At 36.0% G+C, this 13730-nt stretch overlaps 1 protein-coding gene across 6 annotated transcripts in view; it reads left to right on the forward strand.

Annotated features, from left to right (window-relative positions):
• The window catches only part of CDK14 (cyclin dependent kinase 14), a 711364-nt gene that overhangs the window by 426073 nt on the left and 271561 nt on the right, over window positions 1-13730 (forward strand). For all 6 annotated transcript variants that reach the window (XM_049714769.1, XM_049714770.1, XM_033420532.2 and 3 more), the window contains one exon: window positions 4290-4413. In XM_049714769.1, coding sequence (XP_049570726.1) covers window positions 4290-4413 — 124 coding nt within the window. The remainder of the gene's footprint in view (window positions 1-4289; window positions 4414-13730) is intronic.

A 13730-nucleotide genomic window follows, 5' to 3' on the forward strand; every position in this document is an offset into this window, starting at 1 on the left:
ATTCTTAGAAAGACCTTATGGCTACTACAGTAGAAAAATAAGAAGATAGAAATGAAAATATGTTAGTTTATCAGCTTCAGGACATAAAGCTGTCTTCTGCCATGTTATTTATTTCTAAGAGGATTTTAAGTAGCAAAAATAGACATTCAGGAATCATATGCTCATTACATAATATGCTAATTGAGGCTTACAAACTTGGGTTCACTTAATCAGAGCACTTTGATTATATTGGGTGTATAACTGTATCCATCCATGCGTTTAGTAAGCATCAACCTCATTTAAGATAATGAAGTGTAGTGGAAAGTTCACAAGTGCTGTGTGATGGTTGGATGACTTTAAGTTTCTCATGCTTTTAGAACTTTAGTTTTCTCATTTGTTTAAAAGAAAAGGAAAAATACAGGATTATAAAATATATGTAAAATTACTTAAAACAGCCTTTAAATGAGTGTAAGCCTTCAATTAGTATTACTCTCCCTTCCTTTTTTCTCAGTACCTGAGATTGCATTGATGTTCACCAAGTTTTATTAGTGAGTAGCAAAGCTGATTTTTACTCTTTCTCTGCATGTGGCCCCCTCTTTGGTGGTCCTTCTTGTTTTCATAGTATCCTCTGGTTTTCACAGAGATCAAATATAGCTTGTTATGTGGTGATTTATACAACAACCAAGTGAAGTGACTTTCTGAAAAATTTACATGGGCAAGTTAGATACTTGCCTGTTTGCCTAAAGGAAGAAATGCCCAAGACTTGCCTTTCTCAAAACACTCCCAAAGAATATTCCATGGGACATTCTATTAAACTCAGTGCTAATTCCTTGTGGCCTTCCCACCCCTAGCTAGCAGTATATTTTCTGTTAAACACATTAAAATGTTATTTCTAAAACACCAAGTTTACTAATGGTTTCAGTGAAGTATACTGTTGCCCCCTTGCCACCATTACTATTATGATGGTGCATTGATAATTTTACTATTTCATATATTGTCTTCTTTTCATTTATTTAAAATTTTCTTCTTAATTTGTCTTCTTAGTGATCTGCTTGCTTGGTCTCCTCAATTTTTCCCCTCAGAACAGCAAGAGGTTTGTCATATAATACATCACTTCATCTTGTGCATCTAGTGAATGCTTGTTTTCCTATTAAAATTTTATGTGTAATGAATTCTGTTTTCAGAGTGACAAGTTTCCTCCCTCCTCTGTGCCTTCAGTACACTCAGTTCACGTTGCTGTCACAGTGCAGACCTCTTTAGGTGGTAGTTATCTGTTTATGTGTCTGTCATACCCAGTGGGCTGTGAGTTCCTCGAGTCCAGGGACTACATCTTATATCCTGTTCATCTTTGCATCCCTCTTACATGACAGCACCTGGCACATGGTTGACACTTAGTAAATCCTGAATGAATTTATTCTGTGGGGATTTGTTCTGACTTTGTGCATTGATCAAAGATTTAAAAATTTGTTTGGGGCTCCAACTCAATGTTTGGGGTTCTGCTTGTCTTGTTTGGGGCTTAGTTTGTCATGTATACAACTGTAGTTGGAGTGTGTGGTTGCATCCTTTCCTATCACTGATTTTCTTAATCCTCTTTAATACGCTACCCTATTTGAATAGCTTCTGGATTAGCATGAGGATTATATATTTTCACTAATTGGTAAAGGTATTAAAAGAAGAGCCCTTTGGGACTGCTTGATCTACCCACTTCTACCCTTAGCTTCTAGAGACTCCCATTCCAGGCGTCTGTTATTTCTGTATCTACTTCGTCCAGCTGTGCCTAAATTCTGTTCAGTCATCACATTACTGGTATATGAGTGTCAGCTGTGAACCCAGGTTAGGAAGGTAGTTAAGGCACACAGTCTGAGGGAGATAGGGTAATACCATAACTGCAATAGACAGATGTAGTGGCTGCCCCAGGAGCACAGAGGAGGAACCCCTCACACAGACCTGTAGGGAGAGGGAAGGCCTAGGGTCAGGAAAGCCTCCAGGGAGGAGCGGTTTTTGAGGAGAGACCTAAGAGATACATGGAGATTAGCAGGCAAAGGTGAGACAGCGCTTTTCTGTCAGAGAATAGGTAAGAACAAAGGTAAAGGGCTGAAGAGCAGTACGCTCTGCGTATGGGCGTGCGTGAGACTGCTTGGAGTCAGGGAATGTAGAGTGATGATGCCTGGGCACCCAGCTGGAATCAGGGCTCAGCTCAGCAGCCTCGAAGGCCATGCTGTTAGATGCCTAGACTTTATCCTGTTAGTTGGAGGAAGCAGCTTCTATATCAACACTCCCTACTTGTGTTCTGGCCAAGATTCCTACAGTAGAGTGGTTAAGGGCATGGAGTTTGGAGTCAAACTTGTTGGGTTTGAGTCCTGGCTCTGCCACTTAAACTGATCCCAGTTTCCTCATCACTAATACAGATTTAATAGTGGTACCTTCACCACTAAAATTATTACAGAGATCAAATGAGTTCGTATTCTATGATGCATAGAATGGCAGCTGGCACTTCGTGTCATTGCTTGTTCAACTAAGATGTGTTGCTGTGGTTAAATAGATAATCGCAGTCTGGTAAGTCTCTGCTAGCACCTTGCAGAATGCAAACTTTCTTTTCAAAATCAGTTTGTTTTTGAAATTAAGTTTGTTATGTGGTCTGCCTCTGTGATTGATTGATGAAAAGATTTTGAAAACACAAAGCGGCTTTATTTGCTCATCCTTTCTCCCTTCTAAACTGAAGGGATATGGATTTTCTTAGAAATTGTAAGCTTTCGGCTTCAGGATGCAGGGGGTATTAGAAGTGAGGAACGAGGCTGGAAGCTGCTGGTGATGGCGTTAAGTCTTTCCATCTGCTACACAGAAAGGATTGAAAAGAGGAGTCCAGGAGACATTTGCTTCCCGAGGTTCTTGAGCCAGTAATTTGATTCAGGCTAACACAGAACAGGTTTTTAGTTTCTGGTACTTAGATTCTGGAAATAATGATCCGAGGCCTTCACTGCTCCACAGCATATTATCACATACAGAGATTTTGAAATGAATTCATCTACTGTTATTTCAAGGTATCCACTCTCTAAAAAATTTACTTGGCTTTCAGAGCCCCTAGTTAGTTGGAAAATATTCCAGAAATGCTAGCTTCCAGGGCCCTCAAGGAGTTGCCAGTCTTTTCCATTTGAAGATCCTGGAATCCTTATACTGCCTACACTTGGCATCTAATTCATTTAAAATTTCCCTGAAACTGCATTTTGTTACCAGCTGATTACATAGACTCCGGTATTGATGGCACTTAAAACCTTTTGTTTTGGGCTTCCCTGGTGGCGCAGTGGTTGGGAGTCCGCCTGCCGATGCAGGGGATACGGGTTCGTGCCCCGGTTCGGGAAGATCCCACATGCAAAAAAAAACCTTTTGTTTTTATTTTTGTTTTAGGAGATTGATTTTTAAAAACTATGTCAATTAGGATTATTTTGGCAAGTAAATTGTTTAAAGATAGTCTCTTTTTTATAAACATTTTTATAAATATTGGAAAGCCTAGTGACTCACATTTTTTGTTATCAAAATTGGGAACATTTGATAGGATCCAATATGAAACTAAACAGGGAAGGCCATCAGTCACTTCTTAAAATTATTTCTTATAAAACCATTGCTCTTGAATTCTTGATTTCTCTGTTTTCTGTGTTTCCTTTCCCTTTAGGATGGGTCTGTTCTGTAATTAGTGAAGGTACCTGTCTGTCTTTAGGCAACAGCCTAATCTCTATGGTCATATATGCAAAAGCAATATAATTACAATCCAGTAATAATTGGACCATGTGACTGTTTTTGTTTTAATTACTTGAAATCATCTTATCTTTCCATTCCTTAAAGCATGTTAATGGGTGAATCCTTGGGTACCATGTTTATGTCATTTCTATGGAATTGAATACATGCACATTTACATAAACTTAGTAAAAAATTCTGCTTCTTTTTATAATATTCTGGATAGATTTTTTTTCCTCTGTCTCAAGCATCAATTTAGACCTGAAGAAATAAAATATTATTTAAAAAATGATTCTTTACATTGTGCTTAATTTATAGAACACAGATTGGATTATAGATCTTTCTGGCTGAGGAGGTATCACTCTGGGTTGACATAATAGGTTGTTAGAAATTTTCAGATTTACTTCTTAATGAATTAGGAATTTCCATACCCTTATGCAAATTCTGGTTAAATAGTTTGGTAGGAAATTTAGTGATGGGTACCCATTTTCACTAAACACAAGTACTTGGCAGACTGTATGTAGAAACTGGCATTTGTCTGTGTTCAGATTTTAACTTTTGTCTCCCTATTTTTTCAGTTGTTTTTATTTCAGTTGCTGCGAGGGCTGTCTTACATCCACCAGCGTTATATTTTGCACAGAGACCTGAAACCACAGAACCTTCTGATCAGTGACACGGGGGAGTTAAAGCTGGCAGATTTCGGTAGGAAAGCAGTTAATTACCAGTCTATTTTGTCACACTGTGAGAATGCCAGGCAGATGGTGGCACTGCATTTGTTTAGGTGCACTTCTTCTATCATTCCAGATCCTGGTAACATTTTTTCAGGAGTGAAAAAAAAATTTTTTTATGATCAACATCATACTTGGTAGATTTTTTAAAAATCCACATTGCTTGTTAAAGCATTAAATAATCATAAGCACAAATCAGATCTCATATATTTCCAAAGGAAAAGTCAGTAAAATTTTGAATATAAAATACATTGAAAGAAATCTATTTTTTCCATTTTCTATTATGAAAATGTCAAGCACAGTCAAAAGTAGAAGGATACGATAAGGAGCCCCATTACCCATCACCCGGCTTCAACAACTACCAATATATTGTCAAACTTGAAGAAACCTGGATTTAAACCTTGGGACTGTTTCAGAGCATCACAAAATATATTCAGTAGTGTATGTTGTCCTGAGATTTTAATAATTTAAAAATCTAGGGGCAGTGTTAACCTTTCTGAAAGTGACTGTTGTTTGAAAAATTCTCAATAACTTTATAAAAGTAGACACTGATGCTGATTTAAAAGTTGAGGTCCTGGCCTGGATCCATTAAAAGTCATCCCTTCCTTAAAGGTTTTACGGTTGGCCTCTTACAGCTTAGAAGCTTTCATCCAACCCTGACTTAAGTGCCCAAAGAGGAGCAGAGCTGTTGTGTTGTCCTTGCTGGCTCCCCTCACTTCATCATCATGTCTGATGTGTCTGCACTGCCCTGACTCCCTGTCACACCAGAGTGTGCCAAGTCAATTCCCAGCACCAGGAACGCTGATGGCAGCATGATGTGTTGACATTGCATTGCCTCAATTATTTTTGAATACATATTCTGATTAGAAATTTGTTCCATTAAGAATGGAATGGAAATATTACCCTTGGGACACAAAGACGCCTGAGGTTGAGATACGGGCTTTTACCGAAATATGATTATCTTTTCCCACCCCACCCCCTGAGAAATAAAAGAGAGCAGGAAATGTTTATTTCTTATTTCAAGGTTAGTAGACTGTTCAGTACCTTTGGAATGACTCTACTCTTGGGTTTTTTATATTCTTTTCTTCTAAAATTGAAATGAAACAAAAGTTAGCATGATTGGTGATATACTGCAAAACTTTATTTGTTCTCATCTTATTTGTGTGTGTGTATATGTTGTTTGCTGTCAGGTTTTAGCATCAGAATAATACTAGGTGGCTAGATGTAAAGTCTTTCTATTACAGTGTAGAAAATAATGGGAGAGTAGGTGGGTGGAGGAGAGAAGATTTTCAGTTCCTCAAATTCAAGGCTGTTGGGTTTGCTGTGAACATATTTTATAGTTTGTCGGTATTACTATTAAATTAGTAAGAATTTATAATGATTATTTTCTAGTATGTTAATATAAGGTATATGTTGGAATAAATTATTGTATTGAACGTTTAATTTTGCTGAACATGATTTTCTTGTGTATTTATAGAATACATTTTTACAAAGTTTATTTTGTCTGTATAACCAAGGAAATAATAGAATTGTATCTAAGTGCTTACTGGGGGATTATTTTTTAATTTTACGATGACGTTTTTATTATAATAGGTAAGTTCACCTTAAAAGATTCTTATGGATCTTTAAAACTGACATTTTGCGGTAGATTCAGAGATAAATTCAAGTGTAATTTTAAACAACTTAGAAAGATTTTTTTAGAAAATTAGAAAATTTAGAAAGTATGACCAATTCAGAGATAACAAATGTTAACATTTTTGTTGTATATTTTCCCAGTGTCTTTCTCCTCCTTCTCTCTCTGTTTTCTTGCTTCTTCCATCAATTATATAATCCTGAAAAAAAAAAAAAGAAACATTGTTTTGTAAGCAGTTTTCACATAAGAATATTTCATGGACATTTTCTCCTGTTATTCAATATGAAAAAATCATTTGTAACAGCATAGATTTTTCCTTTAATAGCCAAGACCTAGTCTTTTTATTGAGTCCCTCATCAGTGAATATTTTGGTTCCTTCTAATTGTTCATGATTATGCACAGTCCTGTATTGAATGTTCCATATATGCTGCAATTACAGCGTTGCGTGTTTTAAAGCATTTGATTCTTTGGACCAGACTGCTCTGCACAAAGGTTGTACCTCAGTGTCATAGACTGAAGCTTCTTGCCTGGAACACAGACTTGGCATGCATCCTGTGCACGAAGTGTAATGAGGGAGACTCATTCACCAACTGACAATTTCTCCCAATTGTGCATCATTTTTGTCTTTTAATTTAAGACATGCGATTAACTGTGATTTACTGCGGTTGGGCACGTGTTTGTGTCTGAGATGAAGGAAACACAGTCTGAGATGGAGGAGCTAGACAGTCAAAATGGGACGGTTCCAGGCAGCAGAACAATTAGAAACACTAGGTCTTAATTCAGGTTTGATGTATAAAGAGCTTTAGCAGCAGTTCCTTTGTCCTACCTGTATCTCTTATGTGAAAAATACCATAAAATTTTGATTCAGAGGTACAAATGAAATCTGTATGAGTATAATTCCTGTATCATAGATGCTACTGTTTTTATTAGAGGAAATATATGGGGGGAGGGAGAAGCACTAAAATTTATTGAGTTTATTCTGTGTGCCAGATGCTTAGAAATTCTTGTTTCATTGTCTCTTAAACCTAGTAACGTATAGTAACCTATACTTTTGAGAGAGACGTGAGTTTCAGAGAGGGTTAGAAATTCTCACAGCTTGATTATATGACGGTAGCTGCTCACAAAACTGGAATTCAGATGCTTGATCCACATCCTTCAATTTCAGGTGACCCAGGATCTTTGTATTTATATACATAGATATTTTACCTTACAGACCTGCCTAATCTTCCAGTAAATTATTGTTCATTGTATATATTTATATTTATATATTAATAATTATAGGAAATTATTAACCATTCTATGTATTTTATACATATGACAAATATGACACTCGTGCTACGAAAATAGATTGCACTAATACCAAAAAAATGCATCACATAATTTAAAGAAAATTTTGTCATTTGACTAATTCAGTAGTAATGAGTGATTTCAGCCTTAGTCCTTTGGAGATTTTACCTGCTGGACAAGGTAAACCAGATGATAATGTATCCATAGACCCATTCATGTTTAAACGGAATGCAGTTCTGAATTCCAGGTGGTCAAAATGCTGTACTATTTTTTTTCCTTGTAAACAAAATCATATTTAAGCACTTACCTGAGACTTGTTTTCTATATGCATTTAAAAATAAGTAAATTACACATGATTTAGAATCACTATGGCTTTCCTAATGCAGAAGTTTGTCCCACCTGTGTATAATAAGATAATAAAATTGTGTAGTGTTTAGACTCATTTCTAAAAAAGGGTTCGTGTTTACATTATTTTTGGGAAAAACGATTTCAAATCCCTTACGCAGCCTATGTCTTCTCTACCTTGCTCCTCCTTGCCTACTGTAGTACAACCAGACGCCAAACGCATTCCCACATCAGAGCCTCTTACTTAGCCTTTCCCTTTGCCTGGAATACTGTTCTTCCTGCTTCTCACGTGGCTGCCTCTTTCTCATCACACATATCATAGATCATATGTTACCTGTTCAAAAAGGCCACCTTTCCAAAAATAGAATTTTACCACCATGATCACCCAGTTCAACTTCTTCAGTAGCATTTATGGCACGCTAAAATTATTTTGTCATTTGTTTATTGGTTAATTTTTTGCTTCTGCTACTTGATTGTAAATTCCATGAGGGCAGGGACATGGCCTGTCTTGCTCACTCTTATATTTATTTATTTATTTGGCTGTGCTGGGTCTTAGTTGTGGCATGCGGGATCTTCATTGCAGCATGAGGGATCTTTAGTTGCAGTATGCATGGGGGATCTATTTCCCTGACCAGGGATGGAACCCAGGCCCTCTGCATTGGGAGCGCAGAGTCTCAGCCACTGGGCCACCAGGGAAGTCCTGTCTTGCTCACTGTTGTCTGTGCTATGTTTAGATCATAGGAGATGCTCAGTAAATATTGGTTGAATGAAGAAACAATATGCATGACAAAATTGAGTATTAATGTAAAGACTAAGACCCACTAATTTACTAATTACTAGTGAATTTACTAATTTTTGCTTGATTCGCTTTAGCAAACCAACAGTTTACAAATTAATTTTCTCTTCATCAGTGCTGTCCTGGCTGGGCATAGTCAAGAGTGCAGATGGAATTAGATGACTTCAGATGGTGTTGGAGCCTCAGGATTGCTTTGAGGCTATTATACATTGGCTCTACATATCTGCTTGGTATTATATTTATAGCCTAAAGCTGCAGAAATAAATACCACTGAGTGAACGTAAACATGTAGAAAAGATGTATAAGATTTGAAGTTCCTACTCTGCAGACCTTAAATGATTGTCTGGTTGTACTATTGTTGAAATCAGTGTGTTGAGCCTTGAATTAGGAGACCTGGCTCTGTCTATAACTAGCTTATGACTTTTAGGAAGTCATTTATCCCCTCTGAGCTTATACTCCTCAACTAAAAAATAAGTGCATTGAACAGATACTTTCTAAGATTCTTCTCAGAGTTGTTTTTTTATGTTGTACATTTCTGAAATTATTAACTTATTTTCTAATGATCAGATATTCACTGTTGGATAAAAATCAGTCAATTGAATCCATAATCAAGGCTATACCATCCCTTCCTATGGTCTAATTTTTTTATTCTGGCTTCTAGAAATTCAAGTAGATGAGAGCCACACTTTTATGATATGTGTTGAGATCACATTAAAAGAAAATTATCGTAGTGTGACAAGTAAATGCATAAATAAGCTCACCAAGAAGTTAATGTTCATTTGCAGCATGATAGTATGAAAACTTAAAGGTATTTTTCCATGTAAATGAGATGAAAACAAAATAGATGAGTCTGTAGAATTGCAGCTTTCTGCAATTCTTGCAAGATGTTGATGATTGTGTCACCCACATTTTCCAGCCATTCTTCTGCTATTTTTAGGGGTCAGGGCCTTGCTACATGGAAAGACAGCTGGGTTAAATTTGCCCCTGAAAAAAAGAGACAGTGCAAACTCTGTAATGTAAGCATTTAAGATCTTGGCTTATTTTACTGGCTTTCCTAATGTAGGAACCAAGTTAAACAGCTCTGTGGTTTTAATCAAGTAAAATTACACAGGTCTCTTTCCCACCAGAGGTCTAAAATGTTACCTTCCTAATGTTGGTAGTTTCCTCCTCCAGGCTGTTCCTTGTCTTAATTTGAAAAAGGAATTACTGTAAATCACATTTTAGATTAATTTGCAGAACACACCAGAGATGTAACTGCAGAGGCCATGGTGAGTACAGGGTTTGTTTGTAATGTGTCTCTCAGAATTCATGTAGGGAATAGTAGAAAACAGAAAGAAACCAACTGCTTTCAGATGCAGAGTAGAGTCTGTCTGTGTGATAAATATAAAGTCTCTGAATAAAAGCCTGTTAGTTCCCAAATTACAAACCTTTAACTACTTTTTATCATTAGCCTATAAAATTCACCATTGAAGCCATAGTTATAAGTTAAATGTTAGATATAACTAACCATGCTTTGACTGGTAGGATTCAATTTTACTGTATATTTGGTTTAGAATATAATTTCTATTAGCAAAAATATCTTTATTGTCTAATGTGAGGTATCAATCTACTTTTAGAAAGGTCCTTTGAATTTTAACATAAGCAGTTTTAATGCAAAGTTTAGGCAGTTGCTTTCATGAAGCTCTGAAAACTAAAGAATATTTTTATAATAATTTGTGCTACAATGTGAACTAAAGAAAGGGCTGTTTTTCTACCTAATTTTTCTGGGCTTCATTAAAATTCCAAATCAAAATGTACATGTCTTAAAATGTATCAAATACATTATCAACATTCCATGTTAGAAATAATTTGATTAACATGTGAATTAAAGTTAATCTCCATGACTCATTATTTTAAAGATGTAGTAACCCTTTTGAAAAGGAGTGTTGATACTTCAAATTGTCTTCTCTAGGATCATGAAATATCACTTAGCGTCATTATTTAAATCTTGTTTAGTATCCCCGCTCATCCATTCAGAAGTTTTCTTGGATTCAAAAGGGATGTTGATGACATTTCATTATATCGTTCTTTCTGTTTTGTGTTATCATAATGTAACTTTTCCCAGGTATGTTAACATACCTGTGTTTTTCCTCCATTTAAATGGACTTTATTTTTAAAAAATTTATTTTATTGAAGTATAGTTGATTTACAATGTTGTGTTAATTTCTACTATACACAAAGTGATTCAGTTATACATATATATACATTCTTTTTCATATTCTTTTCCATTATGGTTTAAAACAGGATATTGAATATAGTTCCCTGTGCTTTACAGTAGGACCTTGTTTATCCATTCTATATATAATAGTTTGGATCTGCTAATCCCAAACTCGCAGACCATCTATCCCCCAACCCCCTCCTCCTTGGCAACCAAAAGTCTGTTCTCTATGTCTGTGAGTCTGTTTTTGTTTTGTAGATAAGTTCATTTGTGTAATATTTTAGATTTCACATGTAAGTGATATCATGATATTTGTCTTTCTCTTCCTGATTTACTTCACTTAGTATAATAATCTCTAGTTGCATCTACGTTGCTGCAAATGGCATTATTCTATTCTTTTTATGGCTGAGTCATATTCCATTGTATGTATGTGCCATATCTTCTTTATCCATTCCTCTGTCAGTGGACATTTAGGTTGTTTCCACGTCTTAGCTACAGTAAATAGTGCTACAATGAACATTGTGGTGCATGTATACTTTCTTTTTTTTTAAAGATCTTTATTGGAGTATAATTGCTTTACAACAGTGTGTTAGTTTCTGCTTTATAACAAAGTGAACCAGCTATACATATCCATATATCCGCATATCTCCTCAGTCTTGCATCTCGCTCCCACTCTCCCGATCCCACCCCTCTAGATAGTCACAAAGCACCGAGTTGATCTCCCTGTGCTATGCGGCTGCTTCCCACTAGCTATCTATTTTACATTTGTAGTATGTATAAATCCATGCTACTCTCTCACTTCATCCCAGCTTACCCTTCTCCATCCCCGTGTCCTCAAGTCCATTCTCTACATCTGCATCTTTATTCCTGTCCTGCCCCTAGGTTCTTTAGAACCATTTTTTTTTCCTTTTTTTTTTAGATTCCATATATATGTTAGCATACAGTATTTGTTTTTCTTTTTCTGACTTCCTTCCCTCTGTATGACAGACTTTAGGTCAATCCAACTCACTACAAATAACTCAATTTCGTTTCTTTTTATTGCTGAGTAATATTCCATTGTATATATATGCCACATCTTCTTTATCCATTCATCTGTCAGTGAACACTTAGGTTGCTTCCATGCCCTCGCTATTGTACATAAAGCTGCAATGAACATTGTGGTACATGACTCTTTTCGAATTATGGTTTTCTCAGGGTATATGCCCAGTACTGGGATTGCTGGGTCATATGGCAGTTCTATTTTTAGTTTTTTAAGGAACCTCCATACTGTTCTCCATAGTGGCTGTATCAATTTATGTCCTACCAACAGTGCAAGAGTTTTCCCTTTTCTCCACACTCTCTCCAGAATTTATTCTTTGTAGATTTTTTGATGATGGCCATTCTGACTGGTGTTAGGTGATACCTCATTGTAGTTTTGATTTGCATTTTTCTAATGATTAGTGATGTTGAGCATCCTTTCATGTGTTTGTTGGCCATCTGTATGTCTTCTTTGGAGAAATGTCTATTAAGGTCTTCTGCCCATTTTTAGATTGGATTGTTTGTTCTTTTGATATTGAGCTGCATAAGCTGCTTATAAATTTTGGTGATTAATCCTTTGACACTTTCTTCATTTACAAATATTTTCTCCCATTCTGAGGGTTGTCTTTTCATCGTATTTATGGTTTCCTTCGCTGTGCAAAAGGTTTTAAGTTTCATTAGGTTCCATTTATTTATTTTTATTTTTATTTCCATTTCTCTAGGAGGTGGGTCAAGAAGGATCTTGCTGTGATTTATGTCATAGAGTGTTCTGACTATGTTTTTCTCTAAGAGTTTAATAGTGTCTGGCCTTACATTTAGGTCTCTAATCCATTTTGAGTTTATTTTTGTGTATGGTGTTAGGGAGTGTTCTAATTTCATTCTTTTACATGTAGCTGTCCAGTTTTCCCAGCACCACTTATTGAAGAGGCTGTCTTTTCTCCATTGTATATTCTTGCCTCCTTTAATACAAATAAGGTGACCACAGGTGCGTGGGTTTATTTCTGGGCTTTCTATCCTGTTGCATTAATCTATATTTCTGTTTTTGTGGCAGTACCATACTGTCTTGATTACTGTAGCTTTGTAGTATAGTCTGAAATCTGGGAGCCTGATTCTTTCCACTCCGTTTCTCTTTCTCAAGATTGCTTTGGCTATTTGGAGTCTTTCATGTTTCCATACAAATTGTGCAGTTTTCTTCTCCTATTTCCGTGAAAAATGCTATTGGTAGTTTGATAGGGATTGCATTAAATCTGTAGATCGCTTTGGGTAGTATAGTCATTTTCACAATGTTGATTCTTCCAATCCAAGAACATGGTGTATCTCTCCATCTGTTTGTTTCATCTTTAATTTCTTTATCAGTGTCTTACAATTTTCAGCATACAGGTCTTTTGTCTCCTTAGGTAGCTTTATTCCCAGGTATTTTATTCTTTTTGTTGCAATGGTAAAGGGAAGTGTTTCCTTAATTTCTCTTTCATATTTTTCATCATTAGTGTATAGGAATGCAAGAGATTTCTATGCATTAATTTTGAATCCTGCTACTTTACCAAATTCATTGATTAGCTCTAGTAGTTTTCTGGTAGTAGCATCTTTAGGATTCTCTTTGTATAGTATCATGTCATCTGCAAACAGTGACAGCTTTACTTCTTCTTTTCCGATTTGGATTCCTTTTATTTCTTTTTCTTCTCTGATTGCTGTGGCTAAAACTTCCAAAACTATGTTGAATAATAGTGGTGAGAGTGGGCAACCTTGTCTTGTTCCTGATCTTAGTGGAAATGCTTTCAGTTTTTCACCATTGAGAACAATGTTGGCTGTGGGTTTGTCATATGTGGGCTTTATTATGTTGAGGTAAGTTCCCTCTGTGCCTACTTTCTGCAGGGTTTTTATCATTAATGGGTGTTGAATTTTGTGGAAAGCTTTTTCTGCATCTATTGAGACGATTATATGGTTTTTCTCCTTCAATTTGTTAATATGGTGTATCACATTGATTGATTTGCGTATATTGAAGAATCCTTGCATTCC

This window comes from Orcinus orca, chromosome 9 (assembly GCF_937001465.1).
Source record: "Orcinus orca chromosome 9, mOrcOrc1.1, whole genome shotgun sequence".
NCBI lineage: Eukaryota > Metazoa > Chordata > Mammalia > Artiodactyla > Delphinidae > Orcinus > Orcinus orca.